Below are 24124 nucleotides of genomic sequence, written 5' to 3'. Positions count from 1 at the left end.
TCATTGTCTTGTTGGAAGACAAATCTCCGTCCCAGTCTCAAGTCTTTTGCAGACTCCATCAGGTTTTCTTCCAGAATGGTCCTGTATTTGGCTCCATCCATCTTCCCATCAATTTTAACCATCTTCCCTGTCCCTGCTGAAGAAAAGCAGGCCCAAACCATGATGCTGCCACCACCATGTTTGACAGTGGGGATGGTGTGTTCAGCTGTGTTGCTTTTACGCCAAACATAACGTTTTGCATTGTTGCCAAAAAGTTCAATTTTGGTTTCATCTGACCAGAGCACCTTCTTCCACATGTTTGGTGTGTCTCCCAGGTGGCTTGTTGCAAACTTTAAACAACACTTTTTATGGATATCTTTAAGAAATGGCTTTCTTCTTGCCACTCTTCCATAAAGGCCAGATTTGTGCAATATACGACTGATTGTTGTCCTATGGACAGAGTCTCCCACCTCAGCTGTAGATCTCTGCAGTTCATCCAGAGTGATCATGGGCCTCTTGGCTGCATCTCTGATCAGTCTTCTCCTTGTATGAGCTGAAACTTTAGAGGGATGGCCAGGTCTTGGTAGATTTGCAGTGGTCTGATACTGATTCCATTTCAATATTATCGCTTGCACAGTGCTCCTTGGGATGTTTAAAGCTTGGGAAATCTTTTTGTATCCAAATCCGGCTTTAAACTTCTTCACAACAGTATCTCGGACCTGCCTGGTGTGTTCCTTGTTCTTCACGATGCTCTCTGCGCTTTTAACGGACCTCTGAGACTATCACAGTGCAGGTGCATTTATACGGAGACTTGATTACACACAGGTGGATTGTATTTATCATCATTAGTCATTTAGGTCAACATTGGATCATTCAGAGATCCTCACTGAACTTCTGGAGAGAGTTTGCTGCACTGAAAGTAAAGGGGCTGAATAATTTTGCACGCCCAATTTTTCAGTTTTTGATTTGTTAAAAAAGTTTGAAATATCCAATAAATGTCGTTCCACTTCATGATTGTGTCCCACTTGTTGTTGATTCTTCACAAAAAAATACAGTTTTATATCTTTATGTTTGAAGCCTGAAATGTGGCAAAAGGTCGCAAAGTTCAAGGGGGCCGAATACTTTCGCAAGGCACTGTATATTCACCATCATGATCAATAAGGCTTTGTTCATTTGTGCTCTCTCAGACAGTTTACCTGAGCGGTCTGCAGTTAATCCCACTTCCGTTTCCCAATGTCCATGCCCATTCGGAATGATGAATGTAACCTAAGCCCCATGTACCATGGGAGAGCAGAGGAGTCTAGCATCAAGGCAAATACCCCTGGGGCCAAGGACTGTGACTGTCCTGAGAGTCCAGTAAGAGGAAGCCATTCATCACTGTCTGGGGGCTTGTGACCCTGGTGTTCTGTTGATGCCATGAGGGGGCAGTGAGGGGGCCACTACATATTCCCAAATGGCACCCTACTCCCTACAGTGCACTACTTTCAACGAGGGTCCATCCCACTGGGCACGGACATCAGTTCAACATCCAGTTTTGATTGACATTTGGATGAGTTGTCAACTAACGGGAATTCAATGATGTGGAAACAACATTGACTCAACCAGATTTTGCCCAGTGTGTAGGGAATAGGGTGCCATTTGGGACATAGACAGAGTCTGGATGTGCAGCCATGAGGGGGTAGTGGGTGAGTACAGCATGTGGATGTGGAGGTAACAGACTATTGAATCCCTGCACAAAATGGAGTACTGTATTTATTTAGGTGTTCTTTCAGAAATGTTCAAATTGGTTCTTTGCGTTTTCCTTTGTTGATTGGTGGAGCTAGATTAGTATGGCTGACACAGATGGGAATGGTTTAGTTAATCAAAAACAGGCCTTTTTGTTTGCATTTCCTTTTTATCTCCATCTTGAATTTCCTACTTCTCCACATTCCCCATTCAGGTCATTTCATTGTGGTTTTGTGTCAGTCTTTCACCGAAACCTTGTGTAAAGTATTGTACATTCAAATGTTAAAATATGTGCTGTGTCATTTAACATACTATCTAATTAGATTCAGCACATAGCAGAGGACAGATGAAACAAAACAATCATAAAACCTCAATGGTAAGTAGCCATGATGAGGTGATGGGGATAGAATTTGCACCAGGGTGAGTGATCAAAGTGGGGATGTCTTGCATGCCTTAATGACGAGGTCATAATGTGTAGACTGGACCGTGAGTCATGGATTCCTAATGGTCCTTTTGGGAGGCTGAGAACATGATGGGCACTGTGCTGGAGGAGCTAACCCACACAGCATGGCTGAGCAGCTGTTCAAAGCCCTTTGTTCAAAGGGTCTGAGTAGGAGTGCTGATATAGGAACAGTTTAGTCTATTGGATATTAATGAATAATATATGGACAGATCCGCACTGCTGCTCTGAGATGCTTCTTCAATATGGCCTAGTCCACCTTTAAAAACACACTGGATGACAGTGGGTCCTTTTAAGGAAAACCATTGACATAATACAATAATGCTGGATTACATTTCTATTGTTCGTTTCACGAGGTGTCAAAATATGTTAAATTGTAAGGAGTGAACTCCGTCACCTCGCCCACTACCAATTTGCAACACTTGACTTACCCGAGTGATGCACAGCAGCCATTTTTTTGTGTCAGAATGCTTGCCAAGTCTCGCATATCACAGTGGAGAGTTGTCTGAGATGTTGCTAGCCCAGTGGAGGGCGATCAGGGTCTACAGAGATACTCCCTGTGACTTCATCCACAACTCAATGAATTGGCCCCAGGGACTTCAGACACACTCAAGGTGTTGAAAGGATAACATGAGGATGCTTAACACAAACACAATATCCCATATTCCTGAATCAAAATAACATGAAATAACCTTACGTTGCCATATGTTTGGTAGATTATGATCTAAGAACATCATTTACAAACATTGCAATTGAATTTGAGCCATTGTGTACTATAGCGATGGAGACTGACAAACAGTAATGAAGACCAACCACTGCGAGGGTACACTGAACAATCCTTTTCTTTATTCGTTTTTTGTTATCATTTCAATATGTCTGTCGGGTTCGTTTTTTTTAATCGTTTTTATTTTAAATTAAAATTTGACACACTTATAAAAGACAGCATCTGCATAGAGTTGTCATCTTAAAGATCCATGGAGAAAAAGGAGAGAGAGAGAGAGCAAGAGGGCTGGGGAAGGGAAATACTGGCACATCACACTAACTAAACAGAACAGCAAACAGCAGTACAAGAGAGGGAGAGAGAGGGACAGATAGTTTTTTACATTACGGTACGCACACATACACACACACAAAAAAAACGGGACACAAGTTGCATTTCCAGTCAAAGTTGCAGCAAACGATCCAACTGTCCTCTTTTTTTCAGTCTCTCTCAGTGTAATTGTCTTGTTTCGCTCGATCTCTTCCACCCTGACAACCCCCTCTAACTGACTTTCACTGAACATGATGGAGTTGTTCTCTTCTGCCTGTGTTGTTACACATTTCAAATCACTTCTACCAACTGTGGCTTCGATCTGCAACCAAAACTGTGTTGTGGTTGAACGAAGTCTGGAATAATTTAGTCTCACTTCTGCATGTTAGAGAAAGCCCTTTTTCTTTTGTATTGCACATAAAAGTGGATTTCTATATTGTCACAGGCCAATCTTTCAGTATGATCCACAACTTTCCCTTTGAGGATGATCAGACCTCCTTGGGTTGCTCTCACAATTGGGACAAAATCCTCTCAAACTCAGTTGTTTGCATCTGACGCGCTAAGATATCAGTACAAAAGAGGACAAAACTCAATGCAGAGCCTAACTAATTTCAAAAATTGAAATTCTTCTTACAATTTTGACAATATAAATAATTTTCTCTCCTATTTCTCTCCCATGAACATAGGAGAGTTGCAACCCTTGCCAGACATTAAAGATCACACAAATGAGCGCTTAATGACTTTAAATGTCATGACCACTACGTAATGGCGGGTTCAATTAAGAGAAGGACTTATTTTTTCACCCCAGTATACCTTCCACAGCGATGAGAGACCCTGGACCCATGAGAAGAAGCCCAAAGCCAAGTGACAAGGTTGACATTGTCAGTATACAAGACAATACCAATCACAATGACAGGGCTGTTTTTGGCTAACTACCAGCTAATAATTGGAGACAAAGAGAGTGTTTTGAGTTCATATTTGGCCTGGAAGCAGGAAACCGAGACAACATGGCAACATGTACGTTGCCACTCCCTTCTTACTACGGATGGAGGGAAGCACTATTCATCAGAGACGATTGCCTCTGAACGAAATCAAACGGGTGGGTTTTTTGACTGATATGGTTGGTCACACAAATGATTCTTTCTTTTGTCCAAACACACGTTACTCCAAACACACGTTAAAACTGAAAGAACATATATGTACAGACAGTCAGTCCAAAAGAGGGGGGGGGGCAGTGGGGATAGGGCAGAGATCGAACCACTTCACAACTTTGACCGGAACACGTTTCTCAGTAGTTTTATACATGGACATGCAAGTCGTTTTTTTCTCTCTTTGAGGTATTTACAATAATTACAAGACACAAAGATCCAGTTCAGTTGGACAAAATTGCGAGCATTCAATATTACTACTATTATTTTTTGTTAACATAACTCCTTTATTTCTTTAAGTCATTTGCTGTAATATAATCACTCACTTTTTTAGTTTAGCATTTGATCACTTTGCCATTCGTTCTCCCTCAGTTTGCACGTGCTACTGCATTTTCTTCTCATTATAATAATATATTTAATATCTATTCAGTTTTCTGTTAACCTACTGTTAGCCATTCAGATAATGATCAACTTTCTGAAGTCACAATTTCGGGGCACCATTCCTACACCGCCAACCCCACTCCCAATTAGAACACTGATACAAAGGAATACTGTTGTGAGATATTTTCCAAAATAGGACCATGGAGCAAAGAAGACAACAAACGGTTTCGTCGTGGCAAATAACAGTAGCACATTAGCAAGCCACAATAGAAATGAGCATCTCTGAAGAGGGCTTAGTTGGTTGTTGAAATGAACCTCTTCTGTGAAAGCAGTTTGAATATTGACATAACGGTGAGGATAAAGCCAGGGGCCATTGCATAGGGCCTTGAATTTCTTGTGGCTACAACAAGCAAATATGTATGGGTGCCCATATATATAGCCAGCGAAACTCCAAATATGAACCATGATAATATAAAACATGATATTTCGTTTTGAAAGATCTAACTGGTTATAATTGCAGTTCAAGACCATATTCAAACCCCTTTTCCAGAAGAACGTTTGTCTTTCCCATTGACTGCACTGACAAGGCTTTGCACTGACAGAAGCTAGATGGCCAGGTCATTACCGTCATTCCTTCTCCACTCATTTTACAGAACGCTTTCTCTATGCTCACTGCGCTTGGAGGTCATTCCGATGTGCCGCACACTTCAAAACAATACAGGAATAGAAACATAGAATACTTTGGTTCATCCAGGTCAGTGCCCTTATATTCACCAAAGTTGATCTGGGTACACTCCATTCAGGTGTGTTGCCAGCACACAGAAAGCAAAGCAAGTGGGCGTTGAATTGGGTGTTAAAGAGGGCATAACAAAAAAAACATGTCGATATTGTGTGCATAAAGATAGGTGTATAGACTATACAGAAATAATAGTAGTCACTGTTGTCTCCTTTGGACTCAAGTGTCAGAAGACTGCATGTACATCATATGATTATCCATCTCTTCTCACTGCTGCAACCATGAAGACTACAAACTACGAAGGATTAAAGGACAATTTGTGAAATCTATTCAACAAGTCATTTCAAACGTTTGAATCAATTAGCTGACAGATCAACATATGATGTGAAGGGGAATGATTTGAAGGGGGGGAAATGATCTGGATGATAACTCTAGATTCCTATTATTATATTCTAGGCAATTTTTTTGTAAACTTGACTTTCTTTGTGCTCTTTGATCAGGTGACTGAGAACACGTGGGGCAAAATGCTTTGGTTTGAATTTGGTAACATATATAAATAGTGTATTTTTGTTGTTCTGTTTTCAACATAAAACTGGAACTCAACAGCTACAACCCATGGACCTGCTAAACCCAAACAGCCCTTACGCCTAGTCGCGTGCTCAATGTGTGATGCAACTGATCTGCGCCGATCACAGAACGTGCACACACATACTGTACACAAACAAACGTTCATGCTCACACACAAACACACACACGCACCATCGTTTTTTTTGTGTGCCAGGGACGAGGGGCATGCACACAAGGCCTAGGAGCTCACAAGTTGCAGTCGCAGCTTAAAGACTCACGATTAACGTTTCCTCACAAAGGACGCATACGCCACCATAGAAGCACACAGAGCAAAGTGGGATAGATGCCATGGGAGAGAAAGAGGGGTACAGAATGGAATGTATCAGAATTACTACTAGGGGTTCTGCCATGGTGGGGAAAAACCGCACACTACAGTACTCTGGAGGAAGGGTGAGAGGACATTTTGCACCAAACAGTACCCAGAGGTTTACACACACTCGTACATACGTAGATCACCTCTCTGGACGTACCACTGTCAATATGGTGTCTCTGTAGACTTGCGATAAAACAGACACCAGCAGTGATATAACTATAAGCCCTCACCCCGTCCCCAGTGTGTAAATATAAATAATCGATCGATAAATTAAACCGTGAATGTGATAGACAGTGTTTTCTTATAGAGTGTAAAGTGCGCACATGATCGAGAGCAGAAATCACCATGCAAACTCACAAAGCCGAAAGTTGCATGCCTTAAAGAATAAGGGCTCCCTAGCCATATTCCTTTAAAAAAAACAACAACGACATCAATATAACCCCATTTTAACTGTACATGTAAGTGGTTGGACACATTAAATACACAGAAGCTTAAAAAGAACATGCTGGCCAGTGCTGGAATGACTTGAGGACTACAGTCAGATTCCCTCCTGGATCTGTGGGCGGAGATGTTGGTCGAATTAACCTACATTTCCCGTTTGCCATTCCTATGCCCTCAATATCTCTTGCTGCAGAAAGACGTTCTTGCCATGGAAAGATACAAATTGGACTTCAGAGGCTCACCAAAGTAACATAAGCGCCTTTGAGTCACGGTGGGACTGAAATATCACGTCTCATGTGGTGATCGAGATTGTACAGAACTCAAAAGTGGTTACCGGTATGCACGTAGAAAACAGTGACATGGGTTAGTCCTGAAGTTAAATCATGTTAAAATAGAGGCCATTTTTTGTTGTTGTTTCTCGCTCCAATGTGTTCCAAGCTGTAAGTGAGTGCCAAACTCCCAATGTTATGTGGTTGTTCATGGAAAAAGTCAACAACGCAAACTCCCATTCTGTAAGGACAGCCCACTTTCAAAGGCCACTGTTTCACACTCAGAACCAAAGAGCCGTTTGCATGGATATGTGAAATGACTGAACCTTTCACTGAAGGTTTCAGCTTCCTATTTATTGCAAGTATTGCCCTTATGATGATATGGCGGGCCTTAGCACAAAGCATCAGCTAACTACTACTTAGCACTTGAAAGGGACATGATTTGGTTGGCCGCTGAGCTGAAAGTGGAACATAACTTTAATGTAGTTACTATAGTTTCAAGTTTGGACAACAACAGAGACAGTTCAATGACAGTCAGTCAGGGATGACCATCATAGGACCGCTCGACTTAGAAAATAACGTTCCTCGCTGATGACAATGACGGGGGAATGACCATGTAACTGTGAAGGGTGAGTGGGTGTGTATTGATTTTGTAGCAGCCAATAGGTAAGATGAATTAGGTCTAACTCTGAAATATCCTATCCAATGTCCTGTGAGATTTGCATTAATAGACTATTCTGTGTCAGAAGGTTAATCTAACGTGATTCTCTGTGTCGGGGCACCCGTGAAGTAAAATCATCTGCCTTTGGTTTTACACTGAACAGAGTCACTTTTGGCATTTGGAAATGTTGAATTTAGCTACATTTCCGTAGCACTCTTAAAATCCAAGTTCAGAAAACTGAAAGCTGGCTCCTCCCTTTGAATATACAATATTAAGGACATATTCAACACAAAATTAGTATTTTAAGAAAACATTTGACAACATATTGTTTTTTCCTTACAATTATTACATACACAGTCAAAGTATCAATTACAAGAAAACACAGTTTCATCTTGTAGTGGCCAACATAGTCTGTTTGGGCACTTGAAATGAAGAAAAGTACAACTTCTGACTTACATTGAAGTCATTTAGCTGACGCTCTTATCCAGAGGGTAGTACAGGAGTAATTAGGGTTAAGTGCCCTTGCTCAAGGACACATAAACAGATTGTTCACCCAGTCAGCTCAGGTATTTGAACCGGCAACCTTTCAGTTACTGGCCCAACGCTCTTAACCGCCAGGCTACAACTTATATCCTCTGACGTTCCTACATATAGGAAGCTAACGTCAAAGGATAATTGGGTTACTCTTTAAATTGGCTATAATCAAATCAATATACCAGCGATAAGGTTGTTGCTTTTTTTTTCAATATCTATTGATCGTAGAGTATATTCTCCACTCTGATTAGGTCCATGTCCAGTCTAGAACACAGGGGGTATAAGGCCTTGTCATATGAACTACACTGGGACACTATTCCATGAAGGTGACCCCAAACAGTCAGAACGCTTCAGTTCATCTAGTCGGGGGCCAACACCATCAACGCATGCCAGGGAATTGGGACTTCGAGGGCAAGAGGCTCACGAGTCATGATTTTGATCCAGTCATTCCCGCAGTTTGGATCTTAATCTGCGACATTACAGCGCTGGCTTCAACAGAGTCACTGTGACATCCGTGTCATGTTGCCATGCATATTTCCTTGGCAAGGTAGAGTTGTCTCCTTCAGATAAATGTAGCAGCATTCATATCTGTTCTTAGCCTGAACTCAAATGGCATTGGTTTGTAGATTGTGCAATCATAGAGCACAGTATTCTCTCCTGACCTTGTCATTCTGAACTGGTACTAGTTCAGCACCACCAATGGGCTATTAAGAGGGAAACGCCCATCTTTATGAAATGGCACCCAAACAACTCAAGCGGAGGGTTAAAACCCTTAAAACTCAACATGACCTACCGATTGATAGATTATCAATACCTAACATGTTTTATGAATCGATTCTATAGTTGCGTGTTTTTTAAGATTATATCTTTGCTTAGAAAAAAATACAATTTCACATAGAGGGGCACACAAACTCGTTCCATTCAAAGTACCCATTTGCTTATATGTTTTTAAAATAAAGCAAACTGCAAAATGCTAAATATAGCTAAAGGTCCATTATTGGAAATATGAGGCCAGACTATTTGTCACAGGACACGTCACACACTACACGACCACAGTAGAACTAACCACTTCCAAAGCAAGACATGAGACTCGACACCAGGGCTAGCCAGCATTTCAAGTTTTGAGATTCCGTTGTTCAATTTTCATCTTGACTTTTTAACATGTTCCAATTTTTTTGCAAAATCTGTAGAACAGGCGTGACGGCTATAGGTCTCTCTTTCTTTCACCTCCCTCTCTTCCTTCCCTCTCTGGTGTATCTTTACTCTGTCTGTTCTCTTTTAACATCCCTGGGAAAACTCGAGCTGATCGGCTTTCTTTGTCAAAACTGCATCCCCCCCTCCCGTCTCACCTCTCTAATCTGTCTCTCTGAATTTGGTTTCTGCCGCAGACATATCGAATTAGCTGAAGACCCTGAGACATTCCTCTCTCCATGCTCCTACTGTATGGATAAGAGCAGAGAAGGGCTTTGATGGAGCACCTGCAAACTGTCAGTTGTTTTTCTTAAACTCTGCTACTGCAGTGCCACGCCTTTCATCTGCCGTTGTAACAGCTCCATGGGTGTAAGCTCCTGTCCCTATTGGTCGAAGTAAAGACATTGTTGCAAATGAATGCCTATCTAGGAGATTTGATTAGCCCATTGGCAGGTTACTCAAGTTGACTACACTAATTTGACTGGCTGTTTAACCTGATTGACAGGAATAATCAACCCATGAGAAGTCTCTAAAAGACCAAAACCAAAGTCAGTGTCTCCCAACGAAACGTGATTATTGTATCTATGAAATAAGGTACACCGATCATCCCAATTCGCTTCTACAGTTTTGTGCATTATGTTCTAAAATCGCATTCCAAGTCAACTACCTTTGCTGGAACAACACACAATTGAGCAGTCATTGGCACTGTCCTGGAGATCCCCCAAAAAAGAATGAAACGTTCCCCCCAAAAATATTTTACGTCATATTTCTTTCCAGGTAGCTAACCCATGTGCTGTTTCTTATGTTCAATACATTTACATGTACATTGCAAATATTATGTTTATTTGTATGTTTATTGTCGTATTTTTTTTGTCTTTGTTTTTTCAACCCCACCCAACCACTTTTAGAACGTTTTCCTTATCTGATATTGTATATGATATTTTTCTCTCTGTGTTTTTTTTTCTCTTGTGGCCGTCTTTCATCGTTGTCGTCGTCGTCATTAAAAGCCCAGGTATCCGCCGATAGTGGACGCCAAGACGACTCCCAGAATAGTACAGCAGACAATGATCATGAGCTTCTTCTGCAAGGGGGGGGGGACGACAAGGTGGTGATGGTGTTAGTGAGACACAGGGAGGCTTGTGATTGTATACATGCTACGGGACAGTTTTACAGTAAGGGACAATGCCATTTATCTATACAACACATTAGTGTGTACATTGTGTCCAAAGCTATCATGCCTGAGGAGGTTGGTCGCTTGGTAATCACTGAGGTACTATGTGAATGAGGGTGGAATGCCCAAGAGGAAATGCACTGTACATGAAGAGGTGGTGGATATTATTATTATAAGAGTGTGTGTGTGTGTACTATTTAATAATATAGTATGAGGGGGTGGTGGGCATTTTTGTGGTGTGATTGATTGTAGGAGGATGCTGTGCCTATTTTAGTATGTGTGCCTATGTTTGTTTATATGATGTCATACGTATAGTGTGTATATTAAAATGTATACATGTATGTATACATCCTCATGTGGGTCGAGGATGTGGGTTACAGCAAAGTAACAGTGATAAAACATGTGTATGCACAATACATGCGCTAGCCCTGCTCTACGGAGAGCCTGTGACTTACCTTGCGAGCCTGGCTCTGGTATTTGACAGCCTTCTTGGTGTCAGACACCGCCCGCTCCACAAAGTCCACGGAGTGCTCCACGTTGTACTCAATTCTGTCAATCATCTCTCCCTGTAAACAGCAAAAAGCACCGTCATCAAAATGCCAAGGGACTGAGGAGAATACCTTGTCCATTATCACTTAAAGTCAGCCTCAACCACATTGTATGCATATGTTTCTGCCCCATGTTTGTATAAGGCTCATGTGTGGTATTGTATTTCTGGTATTTTGAATCCAAACAAAGCTTCTAGCACAAATATATGCTGTTTCTATTCATTTTTATTCCAGTTATAAAGTACTGTAAGTGATATTGATGCAGCCACTTAGCATCTAAATGTTGTCTTCCATGCAAAGGATGGATTTTTTTTATATTAACAAAAGTATTGATACATAAATGAGATGAGCATAGCTAAGTACCTATGTTTATTCATCACACACAATTGCATATTGTCCATGAGGAAAAGCCCTCAAGAGAAAGAGAAGAATTGTCACTCAAAAGCTTTTTCCCCCCTATTGTACTTTGGATGAAATAATCCAACTCACAAACGGTTTATAGTGCATGAGCTAAACTTAGAAACCATATTTCCCTGTTACCCAGAAGCAATTTCCTAATTTAGGTCGTCCTGATGAGATTCATAGGCTCTTATTGGGATGTCAACGGTCATTTATTCACAGTGAGAATCGAAATTGGCAACATAGTATTCTCATATTGTATCTCACATAATGTATAGAGATGTAATATTAATAAATGTTCTGTAAATATGAAAATATTTGATCATGTAACTTAATTAAGGTAAGTTTTGGGAATAAACTGTAGTATGTTAACGACACATGTAAGACAACAATTCTAGAATATCATCCAGTATTTAAGTGAGTTTCTCATGCATTTCTCATGCATTTTTAAGGTGCAAGTATTTGCTATACCATTTCAACTTAAGTGCAACCACAATGTACAGCCAGAACCCTGAACGTACTGCAAGAACCCTTCATTAATTATGTCACGACTTCCACCGAAGGTGGTTCCTCTCCCTGTTCGGCGGCCGTTCCTCTCCCTGTTCGGCGGCGCTCGGCGGTCTACTAGCTGCCACTGATCCCTTTTCTTTTGGTTATGTCTGTTTTGTGTTTCACCTGGGTTCATTTTGGTTAATTAGGGGGGGGGGGGGGGTATTTCATCTCGCCATTTCCTTTGGGTTTTTGTGCGGGATTGTTTTCGTTTGACTGTCAGTGAGTTTTGGGTTGCGTTTTCTTTAGTTCATTTTTAACAGACGTTTTTTTCCCTTGGACTGTGTCTGAGTGGGGTTTTGTGGCTACTGTTGTAGTCCGGTGTCCTGTTATTTTGAACTTGTTTAAATAAACGCCCCTTTTCCTTCAGAACTTGTTTCTCCTGCGCCTGACTCCACGCCCACGTCTCCTTGGGGATACCTGACAAATTAAGATAACTGAAACCTAGAAGCAGAGAGCCGGCTACAGTGATGAAACCAGGATATAAAAAGGCTACAGTTGTAGCCTGAGCTTTTCTGAATGGCTACACAGCATTGCTCATTGGCGTGGAACTAGTTTAGGTAACCGTGTCTTTACTCACAGTCTCAATCTAAACATAGAACGATAACAGCATGCAACATTTGTCCTGTCTCAAAGCACAATCACTCAAATATGCCTGTGAACCCACACGCCTGAGGCTAAATGTCATACGTTCATATGTTCAGCTCCAAATATCTGCCCTGTTCTCAGACAATTGTGTCAAAAACGAAATCACAGTTGGACCGATTTCATTATGGAAGACGTGAGGCACAGTTCGAAGATACATAGAATCTACAATGTTTTCATTTTAACATCACAAAAGGACTCCAAAAAGGACTGCCATTGGTGCAGAATTAAACCACACCATTGATATTGGCATGAGCAGGCCCGATTGTAACCTATTCGATTGTAATCTGTGCTCAACACAAGGCTAATGGCATAAAACTGGGCTTTCATGAATTCATTCATCTTTTAAAAACATTTCAAATACAAACACAACTTTACCTGGCTCTCGACCAGCATGGCCATGTCCACAAACATGTCGTGCAGCTCACGGATGCTGTTCTCCAGCTTGATGATCTCGGTGTGTCGGGTCTCAATCTCATTCAGGGCTTGCTTGTCTATCTGAGAGTCCATCTTGATCTAAGGACCCAAAACAGAGGTTTGAGAAGGAGACCGAGGATGAGGATAGAAGAGGATTCAATGTGTTCCTTTACCACCTGTAATAATCAACATTCTTCTTCTGGTAAAATTCATATCAGGACATAGCGGTAGTTCATTGAATGCAAACGAGACAGATGTAGCGAGTTAGCTATGACTAGCCACACAGGTCATTAGCATCTGTGGTCCCCATGCCTTCACTGTGGATATATGTCTGCCATGGGGAATGGCCTGGCTCAGGTGTTGTACTCACGTCATCGGTGAAAATGGCAAGCTTGCCACTCTCCAGCATATCCTCCAGCTCCTCGTTGGTGGTTGTTCTCCCAGCTGCCGAGCACACATAGGCACACACACACACACACACACACACACACACACACACACACACGCGCGCGCGCAATGAAATATATTGCCAACAAATGATCATAATGCTTTGCCTGATGCACTTAAAGTTTAGTTATTTAAATCAACACATTCCCACTGTTTTAGTGCCAATTTGAGGCACAGCACAGATTCTGGGTAGTAATTAAAAAAGACCATGTATCTCTAACCAGATGTCTAGAATAATCTAGATCAATTTAAAGCTCTAAGGTATCCTAAAAAATATGACTCAAAATGAAATAATATGAAAGAAAACACAGCTTTTAAATGAAATGTGTGAGCTGAATTACAATCAAGCTATCACTGTACTATAAGGAAAGTATTTTGTTTTTGCAAACTGCATGACTACACAACTTATCATTGGCTAATATGTGGTCATATGTGGCCATTCAACCCCCTTGTCTACTTAATATCGTCTTAATAAACTTAAAATGCATCTATACTGCTTAGTCTGTCGCCAGTCTTTGAAAAATACTGCGTCTGTGCATAATACTAGTTGATGTCCGGATCTCAGATGTCACTACGGCTGTGAGTTGTGTATGAAACGCTTGCCAGTGTCTGTATCTGTGTACTTCAGTATTATCTAATACTTCAGTATTAAAAGGATACTCACTGTCTGTGAATTACAGTCTGTCTCATATGAAGGTCAGTGGGGCTGCCTTGAAAATATCCTTACGTCTGCAAAACCCATTTTTGTGTCTGCGCTGTTGGGTAATCAGTGTATATTTAGTAAGAACTCTGGCTATTTCTTGTGTAAGATACCTCCGTACCTCCTTGTGAGTGCATGGCATTAGTCTTGTTGATGTATTACCAATCACAAAATCAATAATCCAATCAATCAATTGGATTATATTTGTGCAGCCATTTTTGACAAAGTAATTGACAAAGAACGCTAAATGAAGTCTGGGTCTAACCCACCTTAAAAGAGAGAATCTAGGTTGGTAATGTCAATATACTGTAATGTCTGTGTACTGGATGGTTCTATGCTTTACGAACTGTACTGTACTTGAAAAGTATTGCCATACATACATACTATATAGAGCAGGGTTCCCCAACTGGTGGCCCACGGACCGAATTTGGCCCGCGGGTGGAATCATTTGGCCCCCCCAATGATCCATGATATAGAGTATAGTATGGAATGTCAGCGGTGCATTAACTGTGCCCTATGATGGTGGTGGGCTACAGATACTCACTGATCTCCAGCTGTCTCTGGATACGGTCCTTGCAGCGGTCCCTGTATTTGGACTGCGTGGTGTTGTACTCGGTCATCACCTCTACAAACTTGCGTGACAGCGTCGAGTGCTAAAAGAACAGACACAGGGAGATCAGATGGGGGGGGGGGGGGTTAGGGAGTGGCCACTGGAGCAAAGAAAATAATAAATAAGGTCGATCAACACCATCTGATAATGTGATGATGCCTAATTGGCCATTTGCAGTGCACATCAATCATGGCCTTGATGAAAATGGCAGAAACGCCTTCATATGTATGCACACATGCACCTCCATTCAAATAGTGGCTGCTGCATTACAGATTTTTGCTGATGCTGCAAAGTCAATGACAGTGGCAGTTGAACGTTCCGTCCACCAGAGGGGATCATTGAGTATCACTGAGCCTTGTGCATTGAATTACTGCCGAAAATAATACAGGCAGGGGTCAAAGCAAGGATGGCTCAATTCTGTGTCCTGGAGGGAAGGCCTGATATTCAGCCCAGCTGTGTCTCCTGCTCGGCTTGCCTGAATAACCCACTAACAATGCAGGGCAAGAGAATAAGGGAGAGGTACACTCTTAGAAAAGTGCTATCTAGAAAAGTGCTATCTCAAACTTAAAACGGTTCTTTTGGCAGTCCCCACAGGAGAACCCTCTGAAGAACCTTTTTTGGTTCCAGGTAGAATACTTTTAAGTTCCATGTAGAACCCGTTACACAGATGGTTCTGCAAGGAACCCAAAATACAGTGCCTTGCGAAAGTATTCGGCCCCCTTGAACTTTGCGACCTTTTGCCACATTTCAGGCTTCAAACATAAAGATATAAAACTGTATTTTTTTGTGAAGAATCAACAACAAGTGGGACACAATCATGAAGTGGAACGACATTTATTGGATATTTCAAACTTTTTTAACAAATCAAAAACTGAAAAATTGGCCGTGCAAAATTATTCAGCCCCTTTACTTTCAGTGCAGCAAACTCTCTCCAGAAGTTCAGTGAGGATCTCTGAATGATCCAATGTTGACCTAAATGACTAATGATGATAAATACAATCCACCTGTGTGTAATCAAGTCTCCGTATAAATGCACCTGCACTGTGATAGTCTCAGAAGTCCGTTAAAAGTGCAGAGAGCATCATGAAGAACAAGGAACACACCAGGCAGGTCCGAGATACTGTTGTGAAGAAGTTTAAAGCCGGATTTGGATACAAAAAGATTTCCCAAGCTTTAAACATCCCAAGGAGCACTGTGCAAGCGATAATATTGAAATGGAAGGAGTATCAGACCACTGCAAATCTACCAAGACCTGGCCGTCCCTCTAAACTTTCAGCTCATACAAGGAGAAGACTGATCAGAGATGCAGCCAAGAGGCCCATGATCACTCTGGATGAACTGCAGAGATCTACAGCTGAGGTGGGAGACTCTGTCCATAGGACAACAATCAGTCGTATATTGCACAAATCTGGCCTTTATGGAAGAGTGGCAAGAAGAAAGCCATTTCTTAAAGATATCCATAAAAAGTGTCGTTTAAAGTTTGCCACAAGCCACCTGGGAGACACACCAAACGTGGAAGAAGGTGCTCTGGTCAGATGAAACCAAAATTGAACTTTTTGGCAACAATGCAAAACGTTATGTTTGGCGTAAAAGCAACACAGCTGAACACACCATCCCCACTGTCAAACATGGCGGTGGCAGCATCATGGTTTGGGCCTGCTTTTCTTCAGCAGGGACAGGGAAGATGGTTAAAATTGATGGGAAGATGGATGGAGCCAAATACAGGACCATTCTGGAAGAAAACCTGATGGAGTCTGCAAAAGACCTGAGACTGGGATGGAGATTTGTCTTCCAACAAGACAATGATCCAAAACATAAAGCAAAATCTACAATGGAATGGTTCAAAAATAAACATATCCAGGTGTTAGAATGGCCAAGTCAAAGTCCAGACCTGAATCCAATCGAGAATCTGTGGAAAGAACTGAAAACTGCTGTTCACAAATGCTCTCCATCCAACCTCACTGAGCTCGAGCTGTTTTGCAAGGAGGAATGGGAAAAAATGTCAGTCTCTCGATGTGCAAAACTGATAGAGACATACCCCAAGCGACTTACAGCTGTAATCGCAGCAAAAGGTGGCGCTACAAAGTATTAACTTAAGGGGGCTGAATAATTTTGCACGCCCAATTGTTCAGTTTTTGATTTGTTAAAAAAGTTTGAAATATCCAATAAATGTCGTTCCACTTCATGATTGTGTCCCACTTGTTGTTGATTCTTCACAAAAAAATACAGTTTTATATCTTTATGTTTGAAGCCTGAAATGTGGCAAAAGGTCGCAAAGTTCAAGGGGGCCGAATACTTTCGCAAGGCACTGTAGTTCTAATGTTTGCTATCAAAGACTCTGCATATTACCTGGTCATGGTGGGGACCAAAACAGAGGTTTTAAACTACTTGAGTAGTTTAAGTAAGAACCGCTGTCTTAAAATGATACTTTTTTACATTTATTTTTTATTATCACTCTTTGTACAACACATTTTTATATGTTAATTCATCTGCAGTGCAAATGAAGACTGCACACTGCATCAGCAGTAACTATCATTTCCTGGAACAAAAAAAGGTTCTACCTCAAACCAAAAAGGGTTATCTTAAGGGGACAGCCGAAATAACCTTTTTTGGAACCCGTTTTTTCCAAGTGTAGCTATGGTGAGGATGGAAGAGAGGCTGGAATTTGTGGCAGTGAGTCAGAGGATCAGGTGGTTGAGAGAGTCAAGATTTTCAAATGACAGATGTCCTTTCTGGCCACCTCTGAAGAACATTGGTTCAGAGTGCGATTATCTGAATTTCAAATGAATGAACATTTGGGTGGTTTAAAAGAAAAGTGTAATTTTGAAAAAGGCACAATTCAGTGCACAGCTTGAATGTTTAGGTGGGAATTATTATTTCAGTATTTGATAATAATTCAAAAATAGGGGGAATTATATTATTTTATACTAATACAATTGCTCATCGAAAGAGATGATTTTGTTCAACAAGTATTTTTTTTTGTGACTCACGGCCTCATGGGTGAAATGTTATTCATATTTTTCATTAATTCATAATTCCTAAACATATATATTTTTTAAACCTGCTGAAAATCTACGTCAAATGGTTTTGTTATTTTTCAGTCTTCTGTGATGTACACTGAACAAAAATATAAACACAACATGTAAAGTGTTGGTCCCGTGTTTCATGAGCTGAAATAAAACGTCCCAGAAATGTTCCATATCCGCAAAAAGCCTTATTTTTCTCAAATGTTACGCATAAATTAGTTTACACCCCTGTTAGTGAGCATTATAGCATTTGTCAAGATAATCCATCCACCTGACAAGTGTGGCATATCAAGAAACTGATTAAACAGCATGATCATTACACATTACACAAGACAATAAAAGGCCACTCTAAAATGGGCAGTTTATTCACACAACACAATGCTATAGATATCTCAAGTTTTGAGGGAGCGTGCAATTGTCATGATACTCTGCAGGAATATCCACCAGAGCTGTTCCTAGAGAATTCCATGTTCATTTCTCTACCACGTCGTTTTAGAGAATTTGGCAATATGTCTAACAGGCCTCAACTGCAGACCACGTGTAACCCCGCCAGCCCAGGACCTCCACATTCGGGTCCTTCACAAGCGGGATCGTCTGAGGGGAGGGACATGGGTGCTGAGGAGTATTTTTGTCTGTGATAAATCCCTTTTGAAGGAAAAAAACTAATTCTGATTGGCTGGGCCTGGCTGACCATTGGGTGGGCTTGGCTCCCTCCCAGGCCCACCAATGGCTGCGCCCCTGCCCATTCATGATTAGGGCCTAATTAATTTACTTCAATTGACTGATTTCCTTATATGAACTGTAACTCAGCAACTTTATTGAAATGGTTGCATGTTGTGTTTATATTTTTGATTAGTATATATACAGCTGAAGTCGGAAGTTTACATACACCGTAGCCAAATATATTTAAACTCAGTTTTTCACAATTCCTGACATTTCATCCTCATAAAAATGTAGGAACCCCACAGTTAGGATTTATTTTAAGAATGTGAAATGTCAGAATAATAGTAGAGAGAATGATTTGATTTCAGCTTTTATTTATTTCATCACATTCCCAGTGGGTCAGAAGTTTACATACAATCAATTAGTATTTGGTAGCATTGCCTTTAAATTGTTTAACTCGGGTCAAACATTTCGGGTAGGCTTCCACAAGCTTCCCACAATAAGTTGGGTGAATTTGGGCCCATTCCTCCTGACAGAGCTGGTGTAACTGAGTCAGGTTTGTAGGCCTCCTTGCTCGCACACACTTTTTCAGTTCTGCCCACAAATCTTCTACAGAATTGAGATGATCAGGACTGTGTGATGACCACTCCAATACCTTGACTTTGTTGTCCTTAAGCCATTTTGCCACAACTTTGGAAGCATGCTTGGGGTCATTGTCCATTTGGAAGACCCATTTACTACCAAGCTTTAACTTTCTGACTCATGTCTTGAGATGTTGCTTCAATATATCCACATAATTTTCCATCCTCATGATACCATCTATTTTGTGAAGTGCACCAGTCCCTCCTGCAGCAAAGCACCCCCACAACATGATGCTGCCACCCCCGTGCTTCACAGTTTGGATGGTGTTCTTCAGCTAGCAAGCCTCCCCCTTTCTTCCAAACATAACGATGGTCATTATGGCCAAACAGTTCTATTTTTGTTTCATCAGACCAGAGGACATTTCTCCAATAAGTACGATCTTTGTCCCCATGTGCAGTTGCAAACCGTAGTCTGGCTTTTTTATGGAGTTTTGGAGCAGTGGCTTCTTCCTTGCTGAGTGGCCTTTCTCAGGTTATGTTGATATAGGACTTGTTTTACTGTGGATATAGATACAGTACTTTGTATCTGTTTCCTCCAGCATCTTCACAGCATCTTGCTGTTGTTTTGGGATTGATTTGCACTTTTCGCACCAAAGTATGTTCATCTCTAGGAGACAGAACGCATCTCCTTCCTGACCGGTCCCATGGTGTTTAAACTTGCGTACTATTGTTTGTATAGATGGGCATGGTACCTTCAGGTATTTGGAAATTGCTCCCAAGGATGAACCAGACTTGTGGAGGTCTACAATTTTTTTCTGAGGTCTTGGCTGATTTCTTTAGATTTTCCCATGATGTCAAGCAAAGAGGCACTGAGTTTGAAGGAAGGCGTTGAAATATATTCACAGGTACACCTCCAATTGACTGAAATTATGTCAATTAGCATATCAGAAGCTTCTAAATCATGACATCATTTTCTGGAATTTTCCAAGCTGTTTAAAGGCACAGTCAATTTAGTGTATGTAAACTTCTGACCCACTGGAATTGTGATACAGTGAATAATAAGTGAAGTAATCTGTCTGCATGTCACATTCTGACCTTTATTTCCTTTGTTTTGTCTTTATTTAGTATGGTCAGGGCGTGAGTTGGGGTGCGCTGTCTATGTTTGTTTTTCTATGTTTGGTTTCTGTTTCGGCCTAGTATGGTTCTCAATCAGAGGCAGGTGTCGTTTAGTTGTCTCTGATTGAGAATCATACTTAGGTAGCCTGGGTTTCACTGTTGTTTTGTGGGTGTTTATTTCCGTGTGTGTGTTTGTCGTCACACGGTACTGTTTCGATACATTTCACGTTATCGTTTATTGTTTTTGTTCGAGTGTTCATTTGTCTTTATTAAAAACATTATGGACACTTACCATGCTGCATCTTGGTCCAATCCTTACTCCTCTTCTGACGAATAGGAGATCTGCCATTACAGAAACACCAACCAACAGAGGACCAAGCGGCGTGGTAAAGGACAGCAGCAGCTGCGGGAGAGGCAGCGATATTTTTGAGAAATGGACTTGGGAGGAGATTTTGGTCAGCAAAGGGGAATATCGCTGCCCCAAAGCAGAGCTGGAGGCAGCGAAAGCAGAGAGGCGGCATTATGAGGAACTAGCACGGCAGAGCGGCTGGAAGCCCATGAGGCAGCCCCAAAAATGTCTTGGGGGGAGGCACACGTGGAGTATGGCGAAGCCAGGTAGGAGACCTGCGGCAACTTCCCGTGCTTACCGGAGAGCGAGAGGGACCGGGCAGGCACTGTGTTATGCGGTGGAGCGCACAGTCTCCCCAGTGCGTGTGCATAGCCCGGTGTGGTACATTCTAGCTCCTCGTATAGGCCGGGTTAGAGGGGGCATCGAGCCAGGTGCCATGAAGCCGGCTTTACGCATCTGGTCTCCAGTGCGTCTCCTCGGGCCGGCGTACATGGCACCAGCCTTACGCATTGTGTCCCCGGTTCGCCAGCACAGCCCAGTGTCACCTCACCGCACTGGCCTGGCTACCGGGAGCATTCAACCAGGTAAGGTTGGGCAGGCTCGGTGCGCAAGAGCTCCAGTGTGCCTGCACGGACCGGTCTATCCAGTGCCACCTCCACGCACCAGCCCCCTGGTGGCAGTCCCCTGCACCAGGCCGTCTCTCCGTCTTCTGCCTACAGGTGTTCCCGCCTGTCCAGCACTGCTAGAGCCTTCCTCCTCTCCAGCGCTGCCAGAGTTTCCCGTCTGTCCTGAGCCGCCAGAGTCTCCCGTCTGTCCTGAGCCGCCAGAGTCTCCCGTCTGTCCTGAGCCGCCAGAGTCTCCCGTCTGTCCTGAGCCGCCAGAGTCTCCCGTCTGTCCTGAGCCGCCAGAGCCTCCCGTCAGTCCTGACCCGCCAGAGCCTCTTGTCTGTCCTGAGCCGCAAGAGCCCCCAGTCAGCCAGGAGCCGCCAGAGCCGCCAGTCAGCCAGGAGCCGCCAGAGCCGTCTGTCAGCCAGGACCTGCCAGAGCCATCAGCCAGCCAGGAGCCGCCAGAGCCGTCTGTCAGCCAGGACCTGCCAGAGCCGTCAGCCAGCCTGGAGCCGCCAGCCAGCCAGGAGCTGCCAGAGCCGCCAGTCAGCCAGGAGCTGCCAGAGCCGTCAGCCAGCCAGGAGCTGCCAGAGCCGTCAGCCAGCCAGGAGCTGCCAGAGCCGTCAGTCAGCCAGGCGATGCCAGAATCGCCCTTCACTCCGGAGCTGCCGGAGTCTCCCACCTGTCCGGTGCTGCCGGAATCTCCCGTCCATTTGGGACCCATGGCTAGGGTTCCCAGTCGGAGGTTGGCGGTGAGGGTCGCCGCTCATAAGAGGGGGGCGGCTGAGGAGGGCGGCTGAGGGCGGCTGAGGAGGCGGACAAAAACTGTGGTGAAGTGGGGTCCACGTCCCACGCCAGAGCCGCCACTGCGGACAGACGCCCACCCAGACCCTCCACTATAGGTTCAGGTTTTGCGGCCGGAGTCCGCACCTTTGAGGTCACGTACTGTCACGTTCTGACCTTTATTTCCTTTGTTTTGTCTTTATTTAGTATGGTCAGGGCGTGAGTCGGGGTGGGCTGTCTATGTTTGTTTTTCTATGTTTGGTTTCTGTTTCGGCCTAGCATGGTTCTCAATCAGAGGCAGTTGTCTCTGATTGAGAATCATACTTAGGTAGCCTGGGTTTCACTGTTGGTTTGTGGGTGTTTGTTTTCGTGTGTGTGTTTGTCGCCACACGGTACTGTTTCGGTTTTTGTAGATTTCACGTTATCGTTTATTGTTTTTGTTCGAGTGTTCATTTGTCTTTATTAAAAACATTATGGACACTTACCACACTGCATCTTGGTCCGATCCTTACTCCTCTTCAGACAAAGAGGAGATCTGCCGTTACACTGCAAACAATTGCTGGAAAAGGTACTTGTGTCATGCACAAAGTAGACGTCCTAACGGACTTGTCAAAACTATAGTTTGTTGACAAGACATTTGTGGAGTAGTTGAAAAACGAGTTTTAATGATTTCAACCCAAGTGTATGTCAACTTCCGACTTCAACTGTATAATATATAATATAAAGTGTAATATTGGGGTGCAAACTCAAAATGTAATACATTTCAACTCTATCTCTGACATGGTACAGGTGTCTTCATTTTAAAAGCCCATAACCATGTGTGTGTGAGGTATTTCAAAGTATATTTGTTTTAACTACCAACAAACACTTTGTGCCACAATTGATAATGGTTGGTAATTGAGCAGATTGACAATCTTTCACAATTCTATTCAGAGAATGTGGTGGCGTCATAATTTCACTTCATATTCAAAGAACATACCTTTGGTTTTTGTGTTCCTCTAAAGTTAACCAAGGCTTTTAAATGTGGTCCTAGGGGAAAGATAATTAGTCCTCATACAGACGTCATAACCTAATGAATCTTTATTTGAGAATGAAGCTTCATTCACCATCCCCGGTTAATTTGAGAACTGGTTACAACCCAAGGGGGAGGACCTACCCCAAGCCAGCGGAACATATATCCTAATCTTTAATCGTTCGTTTTAAAGCCCCTTTCTCACATGGCTTTTCTAAAACTCTTGATATATGCCAAGTTGTTTAATCTTAAAAGTACATTTGAATATATCTTTCATAGCTTCATTCTTCGGTGCTACATAATTGCTTACTTCATCCTTGAAATGACATGATCAATCTAACACATTTTCTATCATGTCAAAAGACAAATGTATGTCAATGAGCTTTTACATTCAATGGTGCATGACGGTCCATGGTCATGAAGGCCTTAGTAATTCCCGCTTCATAGGGGTATCCCTTAAGTCTGCTACTATATGAAGATTTATACTCTACGCCTAATTGGTGGTATTCTGGGTAGGCATCAGACCACATGGTTACAATAACAATATATCTTTAAATGTCAGGCCTGTATTCAAATAGTATTTGTTTTCGTTTCTTTTTCAAAGCCAAGTCTGCAAAAGTGTAGTTGGCAGAAGGCTAAACTGGTGGTGAAGCCATGTATTCTCCGTCTTTATGATACACCAGCAGCTTTGTGTTTGATCAACACCTTTTTGGTACTTGGCATCTCCTCAGTGGATGTGCAGAAGATACGAGCGAGTGACTCACCTGTGTCTTACGAATTCGCAGGTCTGCAGATGATCTGTTCAGCCCTTCCTCCTGCTCAATGCTCTGCTCGATTGCTGGGAAAGAGGCAAGAAACTGTGAGAAATAAACAATGGAACCACCAAACAAACAGAAAGGAGATTCCCCCATCTTCCACTGAACTTCAGTCAGTAAACCTCTCCACCAGAGTCTGGTACTTTCTTTCTCTATTATCCGTTATTTTACCAGGTAAGTTGACTGAGAACAC

General features: G+C 42.5%; 1 protein-coding gene across 1 annotated transcript in view; it reads right to left on the bottom strand.

The window, feature by feature from the left end:
- Window positions 1–10384: 10384 nt before the first annotated feature.
- LOC100136181 (syntaxin 1B) overlaps window positions 10385–24124 on the bottom strand; it is a 61975-nt gene continuing 48235 nt past the window's right edge. The window contains 6 exon segments of the mRNA NM_001124457.1: window positions 10385–10576; window positions 11122–11232; window positions 13186–13323; window positions 13595–13668; window positions 14916–15024; window positions 23881–23954. Of these exon segments, the coding sequence (NP_001117929.1) occupies window positions 10496–10576; window positions 11122–11232; window positions 13186–13323; window positions 13595–13668; window positions 14916–15024; window positions 23881–23954 (587 nt within the window). The 3' untranslated portion in view covers window positions 10385–10495.

Source organism: Oncorhynchus mykiss, chromosome 13, assembly GCF_057628025.1.
Source record: "Oncorhynchus mykiss isolate SJ-2025 chromosome 13, ASM5762802v1, whole genome shotgun sequence".
Lineage (NCBI taxonomy): Eukaryota > Metazoa > Chordata > Actinopteri > Salmoniformes > Salmonidae > Oncorhynchus > Oncorhynchus mykiss.
This window is presented reverse-complemented; position numbering and strand designations above follow the sequence as displayed.